This window comes from Capricornis sumatraensis, chromosome 9 (assembly GCF_032405125.1).
Source record: "Capricornis sumatraensis isolate serow.1 chromosome 9, serow.2, whole genome shotgun sequence".
Lineage (NCBI taxonomy): Eukaryota > Metazoa > Chordata > Mammalia > Artiodactyla > Bovidae > Capricornis > Capricornis sumatraensis.
This window is the reverse complement of record NC_091077.1, coordinates 4,508,795-4,520,815: the sequence shown is the minus strand read 5'-3', so window position 1 is coordinate 4,520,815 and position 12,021 is coordinate 4,508,795. Positions and strand designations below refer to the sequence as shown.

General features: G+C 64.6%; 1 protein-coding gene across 1 annotated transcript in view; it reads left to right on the top strand.

The window, feature by feature from the left end:
• Positions 1-12,021, top strand: part of OBSCN (obscurin, cytoskeletal calmodulin and titin-interacting RhoGEF) — a 223,775-nt gene that overhangs the window by 176,669 nt on the left and 35,085 nt on the right. The window contains 10 exon segments of the mRNA XM_068979697.1: positions 91-357; positions 697-963; positions 1,669-1,941; positions 2,539-2,808; positions 3,121-3,317; positions 3,495-3,570; positions 9,643-9,915; positions 10,604-10,879; positions 11,173-11,460; positions 11,577-11,852. Of these exon segments, the coding sequence (XP_068835798.1) occupies positions 91-357; positions 697-963; positions 1,669-1,941; positions 2,539-2,808; positions 3,121-3,317; positions 3,495-3,570; positions 9,643-9,915; positions 10,604-10,879; positions 11,173-11,460; positions 11,577-11,852 (2,463 nt within the window).

Sequence of the window (12,021 nt, the reverse complement as noted above, 5' to 3'; positions counted from 1 at the left end):
ATTTGGGGTGCCAGTCTCCTCTCTGGGTGACTGGGCCTCAGGCTTGGGGCTGACCTTCCCTCTCCCCTCCACCCCATCCCCGCTCCACAGCCCCACAGGTGGTGTTCCGGAAGCCGCTGCAGAGCCTGCAGGCTGAGGAGGGTACCTCGGCCATCCTGCAGTGTGAGCTCTCCGAGCCTGGGGCCGCTGTCGTCTGGAGTAAGGGGGGCCTGGAGGTGCAGGCCGATGGGCGCCGGGAGCCGCGGCAGCGGGGCCACGTGGCAGAGCTGGTGCTGAGGGGCTTGCGCCGGGAGGACATGGGGGAGTACACGTGCAGCTGCGGCTCCCAGACCACCAGCGCCACCCTCTCCATCACAGGTGCGCGCCCAGGCCGGCCCCACACACGGGGGAGGCGACTCTGGCTCCCACGGCGGGGGGGCAGACCTGGGGTGACGCCCCCCCAACCTGCTGCCATCCCCTGAGGGCACACACGGGGGAGGCGACCCTGGCTCCCACGGGGTGGGCAGACCTGGGGTGACGCCCCCCCCAACCTGCTGCCGTCTCCTGAGGGCACACACGGGGGAGGTGACCCTGGCTCCCACGGGATGGGCAGACCTGGGGTGACGCCCCCCGCCCACCGCTGTCCCGAGAGCTGCGTCCCTGTGGCCCCCCGCCCCCGTAGCTGCTCCCACCCTCACGCTCTGCCTCCGCCTGTAGCTGCGCCCGTGAGGTTCCTCCGAGAGCTGCAGGCCCAGGAGGTAGACGAGGGCACGACGGCTCGCCTGCGCTGTGAGCTGAGCCGGGCAGGCAGCACCGTGGAGTGGCGCAAGGGCTCCCTGCAGCTCTTCCCGTGTGCCAAGTACCAGATGGTGCTGGAAGGCACAGCCGCTGAGCTGCTGGTGCACGGGGCCGAGCAGGAGGATGCTGGCCTCTACACCTGTGACACGGGCCACGAGCAGAGCACCGCCAGCCTCTCTGTCCGGAGTGAGCCTCCCACTGGCCCCTGCCCTCCCCCAGTCCCTGGGACCCCCTAAAACCAGCAGGCCCCTTGATGATCAGCTCTGAGAGCCCTCCCTGCTCCCCCAGCCCCCAGGCCCCTTGATTAGCAGCTCTGAGTACCCTCCCTGCCCCCCCAGGCCCCTTGATGATCAGCTCTGAGAGCCCTCCCTGCCCCCCCACCCCCCAGGCCCCTTGATTAGCAGCTCTGAGTGCCCATCCCTGCCCCCCCAGCCCCCAGGCCCCTTGATGATCAGCTCTGAGCATCCCTCCCTGCCCCCCCAGCCCCCAGGCCCCTTGATGAGCAGCTCTGAGTGCCCTCCCTGCCCCCCCAGCCCCCAGGCCCCTTGATGAGCAGCTCTGAGTGCCCATCCCTGCCCCCCCCAGCCCCCAGGCCCCTTGATGATCAGCTCTGGGCATCCCTCCCTGCCCCCCCAGCCCCCAGGCCCCTTGATGAGCAGCTCTGAGTGCCCCTCCCTGCCCCCCCAGCCCCCAGGCCCCTTGATGATGAGCTCTGAGCACCCCTCCCTGCCCCCCCCAGCCCCCAGGCCCCTTGATGAGCAGCTCTGAGTGCCCTCCCTGCCCCCCAGCCCCCAGGCCCCTTGATGATCAGCTCTGAGCACCCCTCCTTGCCCCCCCAGCCCCCAGGCCCCTTGATGAGCAGCTCTGAGTGCCCTCCCTGCTCCTCCCCAGCCCCCAGGCCCGTGTTTAAGATGGAGCTGCAGAGTGCTGAGCAGGAGGCAGGCGGTGTGGCCCGGCTTTGCTGCCAGCTGAGTGATTCGGAGTCTGGGGCCCCCGTACTGTGGCTCAAGGAGGGTGTGGAGCTGCACGTGAGTCCCAAGTATGAGATGCGGCGCCAGGGGGCCACGTGTGAGCTGCTGATCCACGGGCTTGAGGCCAAGGATGTGGGCGAGTACAGCTGCATGGCGGGCAGCCAGAAGACCTTGGCCTTCCTCAAAGTCAAAGGTGAGCGCCCCCTGCCTCACCCGCCGCCCGCACAGCTGCCGCGGGGGCACACCGGCTCCCTCAGCAGCCCCCCACCAGCTGCTGTTCCGGGGTGGCTCTCAGGCCTTTGGGGCACAGGCTTCCTGTGCTCACCTCTGCGCTGCTCTGGGCTGGTGTGCCTACAGGAGAGCGTCGCCCCGCTCACCGCCCTGCCTCCCACCCCCACCCCCCGCCTGCAGGTGGGGCAGCCAGGCCTGGGCCACTCTCTCTGAGCTCCTGTCTGTCCTGAAGGTCTCGCTTCCATCATGTCCCAGCCAGGGCAGGGCTGGCCACAGGCTGGGGAGGGGCACAAGCAGCCCCCCACCCCACAGCCACCTGCTTCCTCCCAGCAGAGGCACCCCCAGCCCAGCCCTGTCCCCGGGAGCTCAGTGTCACGAGAGGGAGCTGTGTCTGTGAGCACAGTGGGTGCTGAATCCCCCATGGGGCAGGCAGAGGCTGTGGCAGGAGACAAGTGTGAGAGAGCCTGGGAGGCTTCCTGGGGAGGAGCTGGGGTCGGGGATATGGGAGCTTGGCTTGGGTGCTCTGACCTGGCTGGTGAAGGCCCCCTTTGCCCGCCAGAGCCTGAGGTGACCATCGTGCGGGGCCTGGTTGACACCGAGGTCCAGGCTGATGGGGAAGCGGAGTTCAGCTGCGAGGTGTCACAGGCTGGCGTGGATGCGGAGTGGCGCCTGCAGGGCCTGCCGCTGCAGAGCAACGAGGTGACCCAAGTAGCGGTGCAGGGTGGCCGCACCCACACACTGCGGCTGAAGAGCGTGACCCCGGAGGACGCTGGCACTGTCTCCTTCCACGTGGGCCGCCACACGTCCTCTGCCCAACTCACCGTCCGAGGTAGCAGGAGCCGGGCTTCACCGCACTTGCGGGCTGGAACCGCCCCCCCTTGGTTAAGACCTTGTCAGGGGACAGAGAGAGATGGCAAGGCTTCCTGCCTTTGAGGGGGGGGAGCTGGCGCTGAATGACTGATTCTGGGGTGACCCAAGATGCTGCCGTAGAGCGGCCCCCCGTGTGCTTGTCTTCAGGAGTTGGGGCTGGGATGCTGGGGGCAGGCCCAGGGGCCTGGGAGGTGGCTTTGACGGTGCGGGGCGGGGCATCTCCGACACGGAGGCTGATGCCGTGCCCCTACCCTGCCCTCACCCCGTGCAGTTCCTGAGGTGACCATCCTGGAGCCCCTGCAGGATGCTCAGCTCAGCGAGGGCCAGGACGCCCACTTCCGGTGCCGACTGTCAAGGGCGTTGGGCCAGGAGGCCCGCTGGGCCCTGGGAGGCGTGCCCCTGCAGGCCAACGAGATGAATGACATCACGGTGGAGCATGGCACACTCCACTTGCTCACCCTGCACAAGGTGGTGTCCCCAGACCTCCTGTGCCCTGCAGTGCTTCCCGGGGCCTTCGCACCTGCTTCCCCAAAGGCTGGGAGACAGGGAAGTTTCCAGCTCCGGTGCAGTTGGGCTGGCGACTTGCAAAGTCGGGGTGGTTGAAGTGGCAGTGCCAGCCTGACGCGTGCATCTCTGTTCCATCAGGTGACCCTTGAGGACGCTGGAACCATCAGTTTCCAAGTGGGCTCATGTCGCTCGGAGGCCCAGCTGAAGGTCACAGGTGGGCAGCCCCCTCCTGCAGCCAGCCTCCCCCCTTGTGCATGCCCCCATGTCCCTCCTCGAGGAACTGTTGGCAGATGCTGAGGCCAGAAATCTGAGCCTTCCAGCAGTGATCTTGCTGTGGGTTGGCAACTCTGCACCCTTGACCACTAAAGCCCCTGGAGGTGGGCTAGTGAAGATAAGCTTGAGAAATTCTGGTGTGTGAGGGAGTCCTCACGTAGGAGCAGGGCTGTGTGTAGGGGGAAGGTGGGGAGGGTGGTTGCTGGGGACTTGGGCCCTGAGGTCGAGGCAGGGTCTTCTGGGCTTCTACCCGCCATATAGCTACTTCTGCGGTTTAGGTTCCCATGCTCTTTTTTTGTACACACTTACGTACCTGACAGGCTCTCAGATGCTGGTCCAGTAGCACACCTGGGTCACATGAATGCTTTGAAAGATGCTGAACCAGACATGGAAAATAAGATTTAAGGACCTTCAACTTGTTATACTTTGTCCCCAGAATTGGTCATCTCTGACCCTGGGAGGCGGTCGTCTCTGACCCAGCAGGCCTCCCCCTCGCCTGCTGTCCTGCTCCTGGTTTGCGTATTGGTCCCATCCCTCTGCCATCTCTTGACCGTCAACCCATCCACCGCTTATCCATTCATCTACCTGTGCGTGCATCCATGCATCCATCCATCCCTCCCTCTGTTCCATCTGCCCATCCATTTATCCCACATCCATCTATTCAACTACCCATCCATTCATCCACCATCCATTCCCTATCCATCTATCCAGCCGCAATCTGTTATCTATCAGGCATGTGTCTATCCACCCACCATCAGCTGTTCATCATTATCCATACATCCATGCACCATCTACCCATGCATTTGGTATCTACCCATCTGTCTACCATCCACCCACCATCAGTCATCAGCCCATCCATCTAACCATCATTCTACTGCCATCCTTGCTTATGTCCGTCTGGCTACCCATCCGTACGTCTACCATCTACCTGTTCATCCACCTATCCGTCCACTATCTATTCTTCCATCCGTCATCCACCCGTTATCTGTCCATCACATGTTTATTATCCACCTTGAGAGGGGCCAGATGCAGCTCTGCCCTCAGGGAGTCCCCAGTCTGTTAGGGGAGGAGTGGGGCAGGAAAGTGTGCCCTGAGCCCCTGGTGTCCCCACCGTGAGTTTTCTGGTGCCAGCTCTGTGGCCTCTAGCGCTGGGAAAGGCTCCAGAATGCAGCATCCTCAAGCTGGACGCCAGGAGAGGGCCGTATCCTGGGTGTCCTGAGCAGAGCTGGGTGGGAAGGGCCTCATGTGTCGTCAGAGTGGGCATCTGTGAGGGGCAGCATGGAGCGGGGTTGGGTCTTGCAGGCCCCACTGAGGGTCGTACCTTGGCCCTGCCCGTTTGTCTGTCACATACAGACATGAGCTGCGGCTTCAGACAGAGCTGTGAGCCTAGGGTGGCGAGGATGGGCAGACTCAGGGACCGTGTTGGAGATGGAATAGGGAGCTGGCGGACAGGTTAGGGGTGTGGTTAGATGTGCACGCCTGTGAAGACATGGAGTGACTGGTGTGGGCCTGGGACAGGCGTGTCGATGTGCATGCCTGGGAGGGACATGGGGCGCTCTGGGGGAGGGCCTGGCTGGGGTGGGTGTGCCAGCACAGAACAGGGTCTGGGAAGCCCCCTGGACTTACACCCTGTGTAGCAGGTCAGGGAAGGATGCATTCTGCACTAGGGCCCCAGAACCTTGGGGCCAGAGGACCCTAGGGGACGTCTGGACACATGGCCCTCTGAGGATGGGAGAAGCATCTACTTCCAAAGCCCCAGGAAGTAGGGCTCACTTCCCTAGCAGACCCCCTCCCTCTCAGAGAGGTGGGCCCCACGACTTCACCTTTCTGTGCGGCCCCAAACCCCTTAAGGATCGCTTCCATGGGACTCGAGGCTTGTCAGTTCTCCCTCACTGAAAAGGGTGTAGATGCGGGCACTGGTCTCATTTGATGGAGGCAAACACATCGTGAAGGGCGCTGTAGGGTGCAGGGGGGCTGAGATGGCTCCCCACAGACTCACTGTGGGTGTTCTCCTTGTCTCATCCCGTGAGCAGGGGGTGCCAGCTGGCCAGGGTCGATCTCTACACCCCATCCCCAGGCTGCCTCCAGCATGGTGGACCCAGGTTAGCCCCAAATGGTAGACCGCGGTGTGGCCCCGCAGACCCAGGGCACCCCATCTCCCCTCCTTTTACCCTCTCGCACAGAGGCAGCACCGTGCCTGGTACGTGGCTTACAGAACGTGGACGTCTTTGCGGGGGAGGTGGCCACGTTCTCCTGCGAGGTGTCCCGTGCAGGTGGGCCGGAGGCCCACTGGTGGCTGGATGGGACCCTGCTGCAGGACGGCCCTCAGAGTGCCATCTCCGTGCGTGATGGGACCGTCCACTCCCTCACGCTGTCAGGCCTGGGGGTGGCTGACTCGGGCACCGTCACCTACCGAGCAGGGTCCCTGGTCTCCAGGGCCAAGTTGTTGGTCAAAGGTACCAGCCGATGGAACCCTGCCCTGTGCTGAAACTTCCGCTCTGCTACCCCTGCACGCTTCCTGCGGGCTTCCTGGGTGGGGGTTTGGGGACTGACCCCCAGGATGCAGGGGGCATCTTTCCATGTGTGCCAGGGGTGAGCGCTGTGGGCAGGCAGCAGTCCTAGCTGGTAGATGAGAAAGAAGGTCGGACTCAGCGGTGACGCTGGAGGCCGACCCCGTTCCCACCTGCTCACGGGGCCCTGGGCCTGGCTGCCCCTTCCTCGGGCACACATCCAGAGAGCAGCCTGGAGGTGAAGGCAGCCTTCCCAGCCCCGGGCTTGGCCTGCACTGTCCTCGCTTGTAGCTGCTTCCGCTGCTGTGGGTTTGGTCAGGGTCTTGTGCCCTTCTGGGAAAGAGCTAGCCATTGGAGAGGGTAGCGGACTTCCAGGGAACTCCCTCAGCCCGCTCTCAGTAGAGGTGTTGCGCATTCTTGGCACGACAGCCCAGTGTGGTTTCAACCACTTGGGGCCCAGTTTCTCAACTGGCCTCCTCTGTGCTTTTGCGCAGTAAACGTGAGCACTTGCCCAGATCCTGGGGCAGCCCATTTGTTGAATGGGATGTCAGCAAGTGGAGGTGGGGTGGGCTCCCTGAGGGGGTGGGCGACAAGGCCCCTGGAGAAGGGGCGAGTTGGACTGGGGATGCCCCGTGCCCAGCAGAGCTTTGGATCCTGAGCGGGCCCGAGGGCTTTCAGGTGTGGGTTTTCTGTCCTATTGGGGCACCAGGTGTCCCGGGCTAGAGGAAGTGGGGGCTCAGAGGGACCAGTGGTAGGAGGGACCCAGCAGATAGAGAGTGAAGGAACAGTGCAGTCTGCTGCAGGCGGGGGGGGCGAGGGGGCAAGGTTGGCCCCACGCAGAGGGCCCTGGGTCGCTGGGCGGGTCCGCCTTCCGCCACAGCCCTGCTTCTGCTTGCCTCTGAGTCGCTGACGCTGACTGCAGAGGGTGGGTGGGCCGCAGTCACGCAGCTCCGGCTGACGCGTGCCTGGCCTGTCGGCCGACAGATCCCACAGTGGAAGTGGTCAGTGCCATGCGGGACCTGGCAGTGGAGGAGGGCGGCCCGGCCGAGCTCCTCTGCCAGTACTCACGGCCCGTGCAGGCCACGTGGAAGATGGACGAGCAGGCGGTGTGTGCGGACGGGCACCGTGTCGTCATAGAGCAGGACTGGACCGTGGCCAGGCTGTCTTTCAGGCCGGCCTTGCCCTGTGACAGCGGCATCTATTCTTGCGAGGCCGCGGGCACCCGCGTGGTGGCCCTGCTGCAAGTGCAAGGTGAGGCCGCCTGGCGGGCAGCCCCCGGGCCCAGGACAGCTGCGCTGAGGCCCACGCCGAGCCGTGCCGGTGGAGTGGCAGGCAGTGACAGGATGCGGGAAAGAGGAGCTCCCAGGAGGCAGGTCCTAGGCCCTGAGCCCACCCATCCAGACCCCTTCTCGTCCCCAAGCAGTCTGATGGAACAGCTGGGAAACACGGGGCAGAGGCTGCTCGAAGGATCTGCATTCCAAACACCCTGTTGGGGAGGGATGGAGGCCGAGGCTGGCAGGTAGATGAGCAGGTCTGGGGCCTTTGGGACCGTAGACGGGGCTGGGTCCTAGAGCAGAGGAGGGCCACTGGGCTGACTCCCTGAGTCCTGGGTTCAGACCCCAGCACTGCCCCTTCCTGGGCTGGTCACTTAGAGGACACTCTGAGCCCCACTTCCCCATTTGCAGCACGACAGGGATACCCCATGGGGGACACGAAGCAGCTCTGCAGGGGAGGGGGTGTCATTTGGCTGCAGCCACATTCGATTGGGAAACCCTGAAATGTTCCCAGTGGCGAGAGCTGGCAGCTGTCAGGGGCCATCCAAAACGGCAAGAGCAGGTGGGGCCCGGTCTGGGCCACGGTCCCCCTGAGGTCACTCGGATTCCATTCACAGACTGCTCCGACAGCTACGTTGTTAGACACTCTTTGTTCGGCCCCTGGAGGCCCAACAGTGGACAGACAAAGCTCCCTCCCCCCACGGGTGGCTTTCCTGTGGGAGGTGAAGGACTGTGATGGGAGCAGTGAGGAGCTGCAGGGTGAGCTGGTCTGAAGGAGGCAGCTGGAGCAGGGGCTTGGGGACATCTAGGGCACAGCCTTTAGGCCCCAGGCGGGGAGTAGAGAACGAAATGCGGGAGACGGCAGGAGGGAGGCCTCAGGGGCTCGCCACTGCTGCTGTAAAATCTGGGATTGGGTAGAAATAGGCGTTAAGGAGGGTGAGCTCCAGCAGTGACTGTAGGCCCAACCCTCCCCCTCCCCCCACCCCACCCCCACCATCTCATCGCTGCCGAGAGCAGCCACAGCCTTGATCTGGCTGGGCACAGCCATCCAAGCACAGCGGCGATGTGGGACACATGCATCCCTAAGTCCCTGTTGGTTCTGTCCGTTCTGACTCGGGGAATAAAGGAGCCCGGGATATGGGGGAGTCTGGCCTATGACGTGAGCAGACCTGGGCCAGGAGTGCACCGAGGAGAAGGATACAGATGGGTGCTGTGGGCCCTCGGCTCTGGGGAGGTCCAGACCTCCGCAGCATCCTGTGCAGCCTTGGGTGCCGTCGTGCTCCGTTCCTGCCCGCCTCCGCTCCTGGCTGCCGCCCCTCACCTTGCTTTGTGTCCTTTGCTCCACTGGCCTGGCTCCCTGCTGCCCCCCACCCATCCCTCTTCATTCCCACCACACTGTCCCCTCCAGGTGCTTCTGCTTCCTGGACCCCTCCCCTTCCTGGCTCAGTCATGCCCATCCTCAGAGATCTGCCTCCTCCAAGAAGCCCCCCGGAGCTTGAAGGCACTGGTGTCGGTACCAGGGGCCCGTCATGGGAATGGGCTCTCGGAGGTGGCAAGCCCTTGGGGCCCAGGTGCTGAGCTGAATCTGGGGCCTGGCATGCCCAGGCCTGACACCCTGGCTTCCGCAGAACATGCATAGCTGCTTGTCACTGACTCCTGCCCTCTGTGTACAGGAGAACTGGAGCAGGCTGAGAATGAGGGCAGAGATATGTCTGGTCCGAGTGAGTGAGGGGAGCAGCCCAGTGGGCCTGCTAGCCCTGGCTGGGGGAGGAAAGGAAGGGAACAGTTTTCCAGAGGCCCGTGCTGCAGCAGAGCTGAGAGGCAGAAGCCTCTGTCTGCGTTTGAGCCTGGCTGCAGCTTCGGGTGAGTTTTCAGTCTGTGAACATTTGTGAGGCTTCTTACCTGTTAGGTGGAGCAGACTCTCCTTCCTAACCAAGGCCTGGTGACGGCGTGGGGATGGTCAGGGCCTTAGGATGTCCCTCTGTGAGGATGGCCAGGGCCTTAGGGCGTCCCTGTGTGGGGATGGCCAGGGCCTTAGGGCGTCCCTGTGTGGGGATGGCCAGGGCCTTAGGGCATCCCTGTGTGGCTCCTCCTGGTGGACACCCAGACACCCTCCCCCTGGCCGCATCCTCTGAGGCCCTTCGTCCTGAGGGGGGCTCTCCCACACGACTCTTGGGGTGCTGGGTAGGAAAAGCCCTGAGCACGCCTTGAGCCACTGTCTTTCTGCAGCCAAGAACACGGTGGTGAAGGGCCTGGAAAACGTGGAGGCGCCCGAGGGCGGCGAGGCACTGTTCGAGTGCGTCCTGTCCCAGCCGGAGGTGGCCGCCCACACCTGGCTGCTGGACGATGAGCCCGTGCGCACCTCTGACAATGCCGAGGTGGTCTACTTCGAGAACGGCCTGCGGCACCTGCTGCTGCTCAAAAACCTGCGGCCACAGGACAGCTGCCGCGTGACCTTCCTGGCGGGGGACATGGTGACGTCTGCCTTCCTCACCGTCAGAGGTCAGACTTGTGGGCTCGGGAGGGCGGTTCTCCGTGGTCCCCCAGCTGATGTCCCCCTGCGGGAGTGCAGGAGGGTAGGGGTCGGGGGGGCCCAGGGGATGACCCACATCAGGGGTGCTGGGGCTGATGCTGGGACCACAGGGGTGCATCTCTCTCAGACCCATCCTCCTAAATACTGCACGCTGCAGCGGGGTGGGGCGTAAAGATCCCACGCTGCTCGGGTGCAGGGGGTGGTGATGAGGCTCGGGACACGGCACATGAGCCTCTCAGAGCCCTCCCAGGAGATGCCACCTTGTGGGGGAGGTATGGGGGCTGGCATCACAGGGGAGGGGCTAGGTTCCTGAGACCCCCCCCCCGTTGGATATTTGGCTGGGGGTCATAGGCAAGGGCTGGGGCAGCAGGGGTCATAGGGACTCCTCCACTGGGCACCTGGCTGCTCGGTGGGGGGTGGAGGGAGCTGGGGGAGCGGGGGCCTCTGGGAAGGGCAGTGATCTCTGAGACAGGAGAGTGTGGGGTGGTTGTGCTGGGGACGTTGATCTCTGAGGCTGCTCCCAGAGGTGGGAGGAGCGGGAGGCTAGGCGCCCTCCTCTGCTCTGGAGCTGTGGGCCGGGGGTGACATAGGTGTCTCTGAGTGCCCCCAGGTCCCCCCAGCCCTGTGCTCACACTGCCACCCTACCCCGCCCCACAGGCTGGCGTCTGGAGGTCTTGGAGGCGCCCCAGGATGTGACCGTGCGCGCCGGGGGGCAGGCCAGCTTCAGCTGCACCCTTAGCGAGACGGTGCCCGTGGGCGAGGCGACTTGGTACATAAACGGAGCCTCCGTGCAGCCCGATGACACGGACTGGACTGTGGCTGCCGACGGCAGCCACCATGCCCTGCTGCTGCACCGGGCCCAGCCGCACCACGCCGGCGAGGTCACCTTTGCTGCCCACGATGCTGTCGCCTCCGCAAGGCTCACTGTCCTGGGTGGGTGGCTTGGGCCTGCCTGCCGCAGCTCGGGCCCAGGGCTCTGGGGGAGGTGGGTGGGGGGGCGAGGCATTTCCACTTCAGAAGCTGTTGGGGGCTGTCTGTGGCCCCACACGCGGAGTGGGCTCGGGGCACACACTTCCTGTGACTCCAGTGCACCATTGTCAGCCCCGCAGAAAGACGAGGCTGAGGGCACAGCTGCTCACAGCTCTCGGGAGCAGACACCAGCGTGGGCAGGTCTGCGGGTGCAGGCTGCCTGCTGCTGCCCTGACCGCCTCCTCCCCGCCCCACAGGCCTGCCCGACCCCCCAGAGGACGCAGAGGTGGTGGGGCTCAGCAGCAGCTCCGTGACGTTGTCCTGGGCGGCCCCCACGAGCGATGGCGGAGGGGGTCTCCGTGGCTACCGGGTGGAGATGAAGGCGGCAGCCACGGGAGAGTGGCAGCTGTGCCAGGATCTGGTGCCCGGGCCCGAGTGTGTGGTGGCTGGCCTGGCCCCTGGGGAGACCTACCGCTTCCGTGTGGCTGCAGTGGGCCCTGCGGGTGCTGGGGAGCCCGTGTACCTGCCCCAGATGGTCAAGCTTGGTGAGTGGCTGCCTTAGTCTTGGTTGACAAGGGCGGGGGCCCAGCTTGCAGCCCTCAAAGCCTCTCAGCTGAGGGTCCCCGCCTGCACCCTTGCTGACCCAGATTCGTGTTCCCAGCAGAGCCCCTGGAGCCCAGGCCTGCAGCCCCCGCCCCCGAGAGCCGGCAGGTGGTGGCCGGGGAAGATGTGTGCCTGGAGTGTGAGGTGGCTGAGGCGGGTGAGGTCGTCTGGCTGAAGGGGACGGAGCACGTCCAGCCGAGCGGGCACTTCCAGCTGCTCTGCCAGGGCCAGCGGCAGGTGCTGCTGATCCGGGGCTTCTCCGCAGAGGACCAGGGAGAGTACCGCTGCGCCCCTGCGCGGGACTCAGCCTCTGGGTCAGCTGCTGCTTTCCAGGGTATGTCTCCTGGGGCCTACTGTGTGGAGGGGAGGAAGGAGCCCGGGGTGTGGAGTGGGCCCATGCACTTCCTCACTGGCCCTCTCTTGAGAAACTGCTGGACAGACATCCCTCACATTAAGGACTGAGGCCTGGGGTGGGGAGATGCACCAATCAGTGTGGCTCAGCC